This window comes from Megachile rotundata, chromosome 11 (genome assembly GCF_050947335.1).
Source record: "Megachile rotundata isolate GNS110a chromosome 11, iyMegRotu1, whole genome shotgun sequence".
Lineage (NCBI taxonomy): Eukaryota > Metazoa > Arthropoda > Insecta > Hymenoptera > Megachilidae > Megachile > Megachile rotundata.
The window spans coordinates 12086166-12100134 of record NC_134993.1 but is presented as its reverse complement, the minus strand read 5'-3'; the positions used below and the strand labels follow the sequence as shown (position 1 = coordinate 12100134).

General features: G+C 38.7%; 1 protein-coding gene across 2 annotated transcripts in view; it reads right to left on the bottom strand.

Moving 5' to 3' along the window:
* The window catches only part of CARPA (Carbonic anhydrase-related protein A), a 304577-nt gene that overhangs the window by 77948 nt on the left and 212660 nt on the right, over positions 1 to 13969 (bottom strand). For both annotated transcript variants that reach the window (XM_076536805.1, XM_076536806.1), the window contains exon 3: positions 10854 to 10990. In XM_076536805.1, the coding sequence (XP_076392920.1) occupies positions 10854 to 10990 (137 nt within the window). The remainder of the gene's footprint in view (positions 1 to 10853; positions 10991 to 13969) is intronic.

Here is a 13969-nt window from a genome sequence, read left to right as displayed (position 1 = left end):
ATTACTCAATTATTGAATTATTCAATTATTCAATTACTCTATTACTCTGTTATTCAATTATTCAATTATTCAATTATTCAATTATTCAATTATTCAATTATTCAATTATTCAATTATTCAATGATTCAATCATCCAATTCTTCATTCATTAATGTTATCAATGTAACAAATATATAATCTGTATTAGTATCAAAAATTCACAATGTGCATGAGTATGATCCATCAATTAAAAATATTTTTTAATCGTTAACTATATTAAATAATTAAAAAATATTAATTTAAGCAAAGACTACAACAGAATTGAAACCACCAAAAGGTTTCTATCTTCAACGGACCTCAAAATCTCCCCTACCGTTACATAAGATCATGCTCGAAGAGTTCCGTATAATTCGGTGAAAATATAGAACATCAAAATCAGGTATCGTGGCTCGAAAGAATATTCGCATTTTGTTAGAAGGCGCTCAAAGGAAGCGGACACAAAAGATCGGGGCTGGAAAAAAGTTTCTTAACATAAGCCGAGAGAAAGAGAGCTAATAATAAAAATAACGCTGGCCGGAAGTGGTTCGTGCTTCAATGATTAAACGACTTGGTCGGTTCTCCCTTTCATGGCACTTCATTGTTCCTGGTTCGTCTGTAAACCGCGGAACTTCAGACGAGAAAGAAGAACGGCGTCATTTTCTTGCGTTTTTTTTTTATTTTCTTCTCGTCCTCTCTCTCTTCTTTAGTTTATCAAACAATAACACTCGACGAAGTAACTTCTCCGCAAACACTCGTTGCCTTTCTCCCTTTGCCCTTCCTCCTTCTTCGTTTCTGCGCGCCACTTCGTCATTCGCGCTTTTATGATACTCCGCCACCGAATACGCGATACTTTTCATGCAACAGCATTGTTTCGTTAAATTATCGTTGCTGTTTGTTTCGGTTCAGTTTGTGCAAACATTTTGAAAGCATGTGGTTTTCGGGTGGTTGAAGTTAAGAATTATTGCGTTACTGAAGTTTATTTGGTTATTTCATTGCTTGGTGGGGTAATTGTTCGATTGTTCGACTGATGAATTGATAAAGTGTTTGATTGTTTGATCGACGAATTGATCGAGTAGACGATTACTCGAGTATTGGATTGTTCTAATATTCGATTGTATGAGTATTGAATTGGTCGAATATTCGATTGTATGAGTATTGAATTGGTCGAGTATTCGATTGTTCTAATATTCCATTGCTCGAGTATTCGATTGTTTGAGTATTCGAGTGCTCGAGTATTCGATTGTATGACTATTCGATTGTATAAGTATTCGATTGTTCTAATATTCCATTGTTCGAGTATTCGTTTGCATGAGTATTCGATTGTATGAGTATTCGATTGCTTGAGTATTCCATTGTTCTAATATTCCACTGCTCGAGTATTCCATTGTTTGAGTATTCGAGTGCTCGAGTATTCGATTGTATGAGTATTGAATTGGTTGAGTATTCGATTGTTCTAATATTCCATTGCTCGGGTATTCGTTTGTATGAGTATTCGATTGTATGACTATTCGATTGCTTGAGTATTCCATTGTTCTAATATTCCACTGCTCGAGTATTCAATTGAATGACTATTCGATTGTATAAGTATTCGATTGTTCTAATATTCCATTACTCGAGTATTCCATTGTTTGAGTATTCGAGTGCTCGAGTATTCGATTGTATGAGTATTGAATTGGTTGAGTATTCGATTGTTCTAATATTCCATTACTCGAGTATTCGATTGCTTGAGTATTCGAGTGCTCGAGTATTCGATAGTATGAGTATTAAATTGGTTGAGTATTCGATTGTTTGAGTATTCGATTGTATGAGTATTCGATTGTATGAGTATTCGATTCTATGAGTATTGAATTGGTCGAGTATTCGATTGTTCTATTATTCCATTGCTCGAGTATTCGTTCGTATGAGTATTCAATTGTATGAGTATTCGATTGCTTGAGTATTCCATTGTTCTAATATTCCACTGCTCGAGTATTCGATTGTTTGAGTATTCGAGTGCTCGAGTGTTCGAGTGCTCGAGTGTTCAATTGTATGACTATTCGATTGCTCGAGTATTCGATTGTTCGAGTATTCGATTGTTCTAATACTCGATTGCTCGAGTATTCAATTATTCAAGTGTTTGACTGTTCCAGTATTCAATTGTTCGAATATTCAAGTATTCGATTGTTCAACTATTCCAATGTTCGATTGTTTGACTATTCAAATGTTCGATTGTCCGCTTATTCGATTGTTCGACTACTTGATTCCTCGATTACGTCCAATATTCAACTGTTGGAGTATTCGATGGTTCGACTACTTGATTCCTCGATTACGTCCAATATTCAACTATTGGAGTATTCGATCGTTCGACTACTTGACTCTTCGATTACATCCAATATTCAACTGCTGGAGTATTCGATTCTTCGATCGTGGAATAATTCATTTGTCCATCATTCCGTTTGTCCAATAGTACAATTACTCAATTGTTTAATAATTAAATTGTTCTATCGTTCGATTATTCGAGATTGTTGAACTGATAAATTTTTACATTGTTCAATTCCCCCACTCACCAGATATTCCATTTCTTAATTGTTCGATGACTAAATTTTTTAATAATCCAATTATTCAATTACTTCATTCTTTTATTCTCTATTTATATTCATTCTTTTATTATTCCATTATATTTGCCAGTTCTATGGAATATTAAAAAGAAATATCATCTTCCAAAATCTTCACACAACCAAATTTTGCATTTTCGACGATTATTCGCGTCTTCATGATTCCCCCACCAAATCACGATAGATACGTATCATCCAAGAAGACCTTTGTTTCGTCAAGTTACCACTTCGAGTTCTCGTTACAGTTCGATAAACAACGCGAGCAAAGCGTTTCCGTCTGGAATTCGACGAGTTTTCAGGTTTCGCTAGCAGGCGGGATCCGCACTGATTCGTGCGTTGCTTTTTGTTGAGAAATTCTTCGACCGCAGAGTTTAATTAGCGAGCTCGCCGTATTTTCGTACGGTTGACCCGGGTAGCTTGTTTTTGAAGAAAATCTCAGCTTTGTTGTTCGCTCAGAATTTTGAAATTGTCGGAAATATATGCAGATTAATCGGTACTTTTAATTAGAGCCGCAGCTGCCGAATAAACATTCCTTGCATTGAATTTGAACCATAGGGTGTTAAATTTCACGGATTTCCATTTTATTAAAACTTCATCAGTATCTGATATCGTCGATATTTTCCTGATGTTACGCACTTGCGATACTCGTGACGCATTTTTTGAAACTTGCAACGCACTTTTCATCTTGTGACGCACTGATGACGCACTTGGAATACTCATGACGGACTCATGACGCACTTGGAACACTCCTGACGCACTGACGACACACTTGGAATACTTATGACGCACTTGGAATACTCGTGACGCACCTGGAATACACATGACGCACTCGTGACGCACCAGCCGTACCCCTGACGCACTCATGACGGACTCATGACGCACTTGGAACACTCCTGACGCACTGACGACACACTTGGAATACTTATGACGCATTTGGAATACTCGTGACGCACTGATGACGCACTTGGAATACTAGTGACGCACTCGTGACGCACTTGTCACACCCATAACGCACTTATGACGCACTTGGAATACTAATGACGCACTGATGACGCACCTGGAATACTGGTGACGCACTTGAAATACTAATGACGCACTGATGACGCACTTGGAATACTCGTGACGCACTCGTGACGCACTTGTCATACCCCTAACACACTCATGACGCACTTGGAATACTAATGACGCACTGATGACGCACTTGGAATACTGGTGACGCACTTGAAATACTAATGACGCACTGATGACGCACTTGGAATACTTGTGACGCACTCGTGACGCACTTGTCATACCCATAACGCACTTATGACGCACTTGGAATACTCATGACGCACGTAGGACGCACTTGGAATACTCATGGCGCACTTGGAATACTCGCGACGCACTTGGAATGCTCGTGACGCAGTTTGAATACTCATGACGCACTCGTCATACCCCTGACGCACTCATGACGGACTGACGACGCACTTGGAATACTCATGACGCACTCCTAACGTACACCTGACGCATCCGCGACGCACTCCTGGTATATATGTACATATGTTAACATGCCACAAGCTGTGACCAAAGAAAATACAAGATATGTGTTAATAACGTACAGTGATGGTAGCTAATAAATTATATCAATCGTCCTTTCAATTCTAAAAACGTGAAAAGTTCCGAAAGTCCGCAGCGGTAATTCGACGGCCAGCAAAGTAAAATAAAATACTAGAAAATTTGTGTCACCCGACATTTTCCGAATCCGAAATTCCTTTGTCGAGGTAACGCGCGAAGTTTCGTGATTCAACGTCGAAATTCTTTCGCAGTTTCGAGGCAACCCCGGGTTCGGTCTTTATGCAGAGTGTTTCGGGGGTTGAGGGGGATCGAAAAGAAACCGGCATAGTTCGAATTTGTCGGAGCAGGACACAAAGTGGCTTCCACGGAAATGCCCGTGAAAAGGTTTAAACGCGCACCCAGGGGATCGTTTGCTCTTCCTCTCGAGCGTTCTTCTTCTTCTTCTCCTCCGCAACCCCTAACCTCTCGCCCCTTGGCCAGAGTCAATCCTTCCGGGCGCAAGTAGCCACGGTTCTCACGAAGCGAGCTCATCGGATGCATTCTGCGCTTTGAGACGAGCCACGGACCGGGCTCTTCATTGTTTGGTCCACCCCTGAGCCACCCCTTGGGCACAAAAGCGCCAAAGGGAGCGGTCTCGAGTGTTCCTCGGGCTGGTTAGCCACCGTCACACGCGTCGTTTCAACCAGACAATCGAGAACGGAACCGTTCTATCCTTATTACGCCTTCACACATGCTATACGTGTTGGCGATATATGAACAATCGTATTATACGAAAGAATTTCGTGTGCACTAATAAAAGGGTACAGATAATCTTGTTGTAGTATTACAACTAGTTTTGGCATCTGAGGGTGGTTTTGAAAGGGCGCTCAAGGTTCAGGGAACGAAGAATTACCACGCTCTTTGTCGGAGTCTATTTGCGATATTGATTTCGTTGAAATGGCAAAATTGGAACGGGATGAACAGCCGTAGATCAACCTGAAGCATTCCATGACTTACAGATGGAGGGACGACAACAATTTTAGTAAACGTAGATGTGGTATGTTCTTGAAAATTAAAAATTGAAAGGTTCGGAAAATTGTAAAATTGCGAACCTTTGATAAAAAATAAGAAATTGAGAGATGAGAAATTGAATAATTGAATAATTGAAGAATTGAAGAATTGAAGAATTGAAGAATTGAAGAATTGAAAAATTGAGGAACTGAATGATTGAATGATTGAATGATTGCATGATTGAATAATGGAATAATGGAATAATAGAATAATTGAATAATGGAATAATTGAATAATTGAATAATGGAATAATGGAATAATAGAATAATAGAATAATAGAATAATTGAATAATTGAATAATTGAATAATTGAATAATTGAATAATTGAATAATTAAAGAATCGAAGAATCGAAGAATCGAAGAATTGAAGACATGGAACTTTATACATCGAATTCCACCGAATTAGAAATTTGAAGATCTCTGAAAAATTCTTTACTTAGATTCCCAAAATTGAAATCATCCCTTAATAGAAAACTTTAAATAAACCAGAAATCAATAGAAAAACGTATAATTGACTAAAATGTACGATGTATAAAAATATGAACCAGAGACTCCTTCTTCTAAAACCATATCTCGATAATCTATCGTGAAACATCAGACCTGATTTTGATTTATTTAATTAACCAAACGAGCAATTTTAACCCTGTCTTTACAACCATCGCGCAAATTAGCGGATTGATAATAATTTCAGCAGTTCCTGTTTGTGACAACCGAGCAGGAAATTCGAGTTTTATTTTCGGAACAGATAAACTCTCGGATATCGTTCGATAACTTTATTCCGGGATCGGTTCCGTGAAATTCGTCGAACGTAATTAAAAAATACCGAAGGACAGTAATACCGTGTATGTTTATTCTGCGACTCGTAATGGGAAATGAAATGTTTGAACGTTTCCAGAGGGAAGCGAACGGGAAACATTGAAAATCGACATGTAAAATGACAAATTCATAGGGTCAGGAGACAATACGTTGCTAAATTTATATTTCCACTGCTGTTACGTTTCATCGTTAATTTTTAGTACCATTGAACAGACGAGTTTTTCATTACATGGCTTTTGTCGGAAAGAACAAACAATTAATGTTTTATGTATTGCTCGTTTGGTTGCGTTGTGTTTCTTTTTTTTATATGGGATTTGCCGGTAAAAAAGTTATTAATTAATTCGGAACAATTTTCATTTCTGAATGATTTTGTACGAGAATTGTCAAAATTCAGTGTCTTTAGATTATGGAATATTCGATTGTAGAATTTTCATTGTGGAAATTCAACTCTCGCATTTTTTGAGTTATCAAGTTTTCATGCTTTAAGTTTTTAAGTTTCAAAGTTCACAAGGCATTACATTCACAAGGTATCGAGCTTACAAGATATCAAATTTCCAAGGTATCAAATTACCACCAAGATATCAAGTTTCAAAGGTATTAAGTTTATAAGATATCAAGTTTCCAAGGTATCAGGTTACCACCAGGATATAAAGTTTCCAAGGTATCAAGTTTACAAGATATCAAGTTTCCAAGGCATCAAATTACCACCAAGATATCAAGTTTCCAAGGTATCAAGTTACTACCAAGATATCAAGTTTCCAAGGTATCAAATTACCACCAAAATATCAAGTTTCAAAGGTATTAAATTTATAAGATATCAAGTTTCCAAGGTATCAGGTTACCACCAGGATATAAAGTTTCCAAGGTATCAAGTTCACAAGATATCAAGTTTCCAAGGTATCAAGTTTACAAGGTATCAAGTTACCACCAAGATATCAAGTTTAGAAGGTATTCAGTTTCCAAGATATCAAGCTTACAAGTTCTCCATTTATCAGGTCATCAATTGTAAAGCCACCATCAAGTTTGCAAGTTCACAAACTACAAAATTTTGCACAATCCTAATTTCTAAACTTCTGAATTCTCACAATCGAGTCCTTCTCACACAAATCTTAATATTTTCCAAGAATTCTAAAACTACGTCAGCAACTCTAAAATTTTAATTCCAAAAACTTCCAAATAAAATCCAAGAGCTCCAATGCCTTGCAACCTCCCCCAAAAAATCCTAAAAAACCCCGAAAACAAATTCTGCAAACTGTAAAATTAGTTCTGAGAATCCTTAAAAAGGTTGTAAGAGCTGTAAAAGCACGAGAAGTAGCAAAGTTATGAAACAAGTAAATATTCGTAATACGAGGGAAGAGAGAGCAGCGGGTAACAGGTCCTCCATTTTTCAAGACCTCTTCACGCTCGGTCGGCGAGCGTTCAAAGAAAGTTCCAGTCCGCTTGGAACCGTGAATCGTTTCCTTGTGGAAAGCACGGCGAGCTTTCGTTCGAGGAAAACTGACTGGCCACGTGCGCTTTGTCCGATTTTCACGAAAGCCACGCGACACCGGGCGTCACAAAGCTGAAAAGCGTTTCGTTTGTTACGCGTTAACTCGCAGCCGATGCGAGCCGGATATCACGTGGACGTCTCAGCTGACTCTGATTGTCGGCACGTGAGCTGAAATTTTCGATTCTTCAGAAAACCTCGATGCTCTCGCACAAAGAGCGTATATCGCGTTTCATGTTCTCCGACGAAGCTTTTGTCGGCAATTTTTTTCGGATCAAACGACGTTTTTTATTTAGGTGGAATACACCTTAAGTTATATTGTTTGATAATAGAAATTGTAATTGTGTTATTTAGTGTACATTGTATTTTGTTAATAATTGTTAAATCAGTAATTTGTGTACAATTAATAATTGTTAAATCAATGTTTTGATTATAATAATTGTTAGGTCAAATTTGTATGAAATTAATGATCTTTGAGTCGGACATTCGTATGCAATGAATAATCGTCGACTCAATTGCTATTTTTAATTAAAATTAATTTGTGCTGAATGAGACATTAATTGGACAATTTGACATACTTGCGACGCACTCATGACGCACTCATCATGCTTGTGAGACACTCATGAAACACTTGCAATGCTTGTGACGCACTCACGACGCACTCATCACTCTTGTGACGCACTCATCACCCATGTGGCGCACTCATGACGCACTTGTGATACTCGTGTTACTCGTGACGCACTGATAACGCATTTGTGACGCACTCTTGACGCACTCTTGACACTTATGACGCACTTACGATACATGTGACGCACTCGTGACGCACTTGCGATACCTGTGACGCACTCGTGACACACTCATGATACTTGTGACGCAGTTATGATGCACTTGTGATACTTCTGACGCACTTATGACGCACTTGTTTTACCTGTGACGATCTCATGACGCACCTTTGATACCTATGACGCATTTGTGTTACATATGACGCACTCATGACGCACTTGCGTTACCTGTGACGCACTCACGACGCACTTGTGCTATCTGTGACGCAGTCATGACGCACCTTTGATACCTATGACGCACTTGTGATACTTGTGACGCACTCATGACGCACCTTTGATACCTATGACGTACTTGTGTTACCTGTGACGCACTCATGACGCACTCACGACGCACCTTTGATACCTATGACGCACTTGTCATACTTGTGACGCACTCGTGACGCACCTTTGATACCTCTGACGCACTCATGACGCACTTGTGATACTTCTGACGCACTAATGACGCACTTGTGTTACCCGTGACGCACTCATGACGCACTTGTGTTACCTGTGACGCACTCACGACGCACCCTTTGATACCTATGACGCACTCATGACGCACTTGTTACACTTGTGACGCACTCATGACGCACTTGTTACACTTGTGACGCACTCACAACGCATTCTTGGTATATTCGTACCTCGGCTGCGATTAATTTCACTGGAATTTTTAGTACGCTTCAGTAAAATTTCACTTTCTTGACTATAATTATGTCATATATGGAAAAATCTTTGGTCATGCAGAATTATTACTGTGCATATACGTTGATAACATACACGTAGCAATTTAACCATACGGAAGAAATTATTTCACATATGCGATCGGAAAGATAAAACTGTACCGGTGGACGTCAACGCAGAATTCGTTCGAGAATTCCGTGGTGGCGGTAAGGCCGATTTATATTTCGAATCCCTGCACGTTACGCGTTACCGTAACTTGTCGCGTTAGTTTCTCGCGAGAACGTCGCCACGATAAAGTTCGAGTTAATCCCCGGAAGAACCGAATTTCGTAGACGCTCCACGAATTTCGAGGACTCTCGAGCAGCGAGGCGCGTTGTCTGCGACGCCATTTTGTTGTTGCGTAGGTGCGCTTGAACATGGAGCGTTATCTATAGTTTTCTTTTTGCAAAATTTAAGTGTTATTAATTTTTTAAATCAAAATTTATTGTTTGGTTTAGGTGGGTATTTATATTTATGTTATACGTGTGGTTAGATGTACATATATGTAAATATGTATACACATATGTGGATGTGTACATGCGCTCATATGTAGATGCTGCACATATGTGCATGTAGATGTATGTATATGATATACATATTGTCATGCATTCATATGAAACACATTACACATATGTACATAAATAAATACATATGTAATATGCATGTTGTCATATACTCATATGTACAACATGCCACATATGTACATACACATATACGTATATGATATGCATATTGTCATACACTCATATGTAACGTACTACACATATGTAGATACACGTATACGTACGTGATATACATATTGCCATACACTTGTACGTAACACCTACACATATGTATATACACATATATGTATATCCATGAACATAGAAATTTATGAATACAGAAATCTACAAGTATCTTCACCTGACCTAGAAATAATTCAGAAATCTAATAATTCGCACCACATACAAATATTTCCACCTTCCCTAAAATCCCATCGGATAAAAAATTCACAACCCCAATAAAAGAGGCTGTAACCAAAAAGGGACGATCGAATTCAAGAATAAAAGGCACGATAAAAAAGCATTACATTTGGCGCGAAAATTAACATTTTTCGGATGATTTATTTCGCCAAGAGACTTCTCTCTATCGAGGCGCATTGAACTCACGTCCACCGGCAACTATACACCAAGGGTATTCCCCGAGCTGTCGCCGGTTGGTAATGGATTTCGAATTCACTATGGACCGCTCTCCACTTTCTCTCTGTCCATTTTTCACCGAGCGAGTTCGTTAATTCGATAATAAATCCATTAATTACCAGCCAGGCTATTTAACGTTCGTCCGCGCCACTGTCTCGCTCGCACTCTACGCCCGGTAATACCCTTAAGTCTGCAGAAACACTAATCTTCCATTAAGTAAACATTTATTCATCCCCCTGCCCTGTTTTCCATCGTCCCTATCGCTGCTCGTTGATTCCGTACAGAACCATGGGGAATTTCTCCATCGATCTCACGGTCACGATCGGATACACGGTTTGATTACCGACGATAACGATGCTGAAGATTCTGCTAGTAATATTTTTTTACCGGGCAAATAAATTAAGAATTATGTTTAGAATCCTTGCACTCAAATCGCATTTTATTACAACATGGGGAAAATTAACATAAATAATAGTGTTGATTTGTTCTTTGATCTAGTGTGACTCAAACCTTTCACTAAAAGGTTAAATTTAAGCTGATTTCAATTTAATTTTTCAAACAATTTTTTATCAAAAATAAAATTTTATTTATTTATCAAAAATATTTGATAAATTACCTTGTGTTTATCGACGACTACCGGTCTCAAGTGGCGGTCGAAGAGAAGCTTGTCAGGCTCGATGTTGATAGGACTCTGTCTCCTTCCCTTCGAGCACAGGGACCATTGAGGATTTATCAGTCCCCAGAACGATGGACCTACACAAAACAATCGAAACAATCATAAAAATCATTGTATTCTATATTCAAATTAAACCAATATTATATTAAATATATAAAATGTTTATAATATGTAAAATGAGTGGAAATTTAATTAAAAATTTTTGTGAATGTCTCACAAAAATTCTATTTCATGTCTCAGACCAATCTAGTTGACCTAACCTAACCTAACCTTGTTCGCAATGAAAGAAGCAGTATATTAAAAATGATCACACACGATTAAAACTGGGAAAGCTATCTATAATCGAAGGAACGAAACAGCCGGATATTAGGACACGTTCGAAGAATAAAACCGTACGACTCAGCTGAAATGAAAATTATATCCGCAACGAAAGGTCCGACGAAGACATTAGCCCGATACAGTGGAAACGCTGAGTAAGGACAGGCCGTGGTAAATTCACGAAGGAAACGACTCGTTAACCGCGGTATTCTTGATATCGATTCGGGCACGACACGAAGAAAGTTAAATTTCTCTGAGGGACGCCGGCAAACGCGAGCAAGAGGATGGCTAACCTTCCCCGTCGCTCGGTTTGCTTTGCTTCCTCGATGTGAAACGAGTTCGGAAGCCCTTATACCGAATAAAAGTTGACGCCGTGGAAAGCCTTAAAGGAGAGCGCTGCGAGAGCCTTTCGGAGGCCGAGCGGAAAAGTTGAAATTATAAAAATTTCAGATTTCAAAACGGCTGACAGACGACAAGACGATTCGCGACCGCTGGGGATACTCTGGCTGCCAACTTTCGTTCAAGTTCCACCGACAGGGAAATTGGATGCGAGGGCACGTGAAAATACCTGCTACACGAATCTTTGCGATACAGAAACGATTACGGATTCTACGAATTGTATTTACTTTTTTTTTATGCAGAATACATTTGTGGATTTTTAGGTTGTGTTGTAGATTTCTTTTTTTGTGAAAATTTTATTATTGTGATGATGGGTGGAGGAAATTGGGGTGGGTTAAGATAATTATGTTGAACAGGCACTTTTCTGAAATTCATAATCTGTAAGCCTTCATATCTACAAATCCATAAAAATTCAAATTTATAAGTCTACAAATCTATAAATCTATAGATACACAAATCACCTAATCTGCAAGTTTACAAGGTATCAAGTTTCCAAGATATCGAGTTTACAAGGTGTCAAGTTTCCAAGATATCAAGTATCAAGTGACAAGTGTCAGGTGTCAGGTGTCAGGTGTCAGGTGTCAGGTGTCAGGTATTAGATATCAAGTATCAAGTATTAAGTATCAGGTGTCAGGTGTCAGGTGTCAGGTGTCAGGTGTCAGGTTTCAGGTATTAGATATCAAGTATCAAGTATTAAGTGTCAAGGGACAAGTGTCAGGTGTCAGGTGTCAGGTTTCAGGAGTCAGGAGTCAGGAGTCAGGTGTCAGATATTAGATATCAGGTATCAGGTATCAGATATCAGGTTTCCAAGTTATCAAGTTTACAAGATATTTAATTTCCAAGGTATCAATGCTATTCCACTCCATCCTATTCTACTCGTGATGATATAATTTTTCAATTCTTCAATAATTCAATTCCTCAACTCTTCAACTCTTCAACTCTTCAATCTTCAATTCTTCAATTCTTCAATTCTTCAATTCTTCAATTCTTCAATTCTTCAATTCTTCAATTCTTCAGTTCCCCAATTCCTACAGCCTTCAATTCTCCAATTCATTCCTTTATCAAACCATAAATGTCAAAAGTTGTAAATCTCCAGTTACGTCCCAGATGGTACCTTTGCTGATATCAATATGAAGGTCCGGAAGCTCTTGAATTGACAATCTTTTAGACCACGCGGTACGTGCGCCCGTCGTATGTCAGGGATCCCAGGGTGTACAAGTATGACACAGTACTCACCCGAAGCTTCCTCCTTAACTTTTACAATAGATTTCTCGTCTCGGATCCTTAGGTAGTAGATCCTTCGCTGTGATCTTCTTCACAGGTATATCAATAGGCAATAACTGATACTTAACTTCGCGGATAACTGGTCGCGGAGTAGGGGTTAGACAGGGTAAGTATAGGGTGCGTAGGATCGTACGTAATTGGTATCTACGACTTCCTTGTCTTTGTCTCCCCATGAGCTGACTAAAGATGCAAAGGCGTCAAACACATCATATGCGCACCGTGCGACTATGTCTCGCACCACCGTGGCGATGTGGATTTCCTATCTCGACTTCGCAATATAATGGATCTCGTACGGCTATGTCTCGCACCACCAGATCCAGCGTAATCGAGTATACGTATTTTAAATAATCAAAAGCTCTTAAAGAGATCTCGGGTTTATAGGAAATGATTAAAAGCGAATATAACTAAATATAAAATATATTCAATACTAAAGATGATGTCGGAATATAAACTGATACAAATGAACTTAGAATTGTAATATAAATGAAACGCGTAGTTTGGAGTTGGTAGGAAATGGGTGGAATTAGGATGGGAACTAGCAGAGTCCAGCACGAGGGGATCGAACCCTGTGACTAGTCGGACTGCTACTGCTCGCGAGGCTACTCTAACTGGGCTTTTATATTGCTCGGTGGTGTCAGAAGAGAAGATAAAGGGAGATTAGTTATGATCTGTTATTGCCTGGAGATTGCGTGATGTAAATAGAGGTTCGCGGAATTAGATAGGGATGTTCATAGCAGGATGTTTAGGTTAAGATAAAGGGTGAACTTGAGGACCTAGGAGTAAAGGAATGTGAAACTTATGCTGTCTTATTTATAACGCACGCGGGACTGTGTCGTACAACTAATTATGTCAGAAACGCAATATATATATATATGTACTTAATAATAATAATAATCCTTAGACAAATAGTCCTTAAGCAACTAGATCAAACGTCGTCGCACAACTTCACGCTCCAAATCTGTAAATCTCCAACCCCCAAGTCTCTAAATCTCAATTTTTCACTCACATAAAATATCTCCGAGTCAGAACCGTATGACACAATAAGAACGACGTTA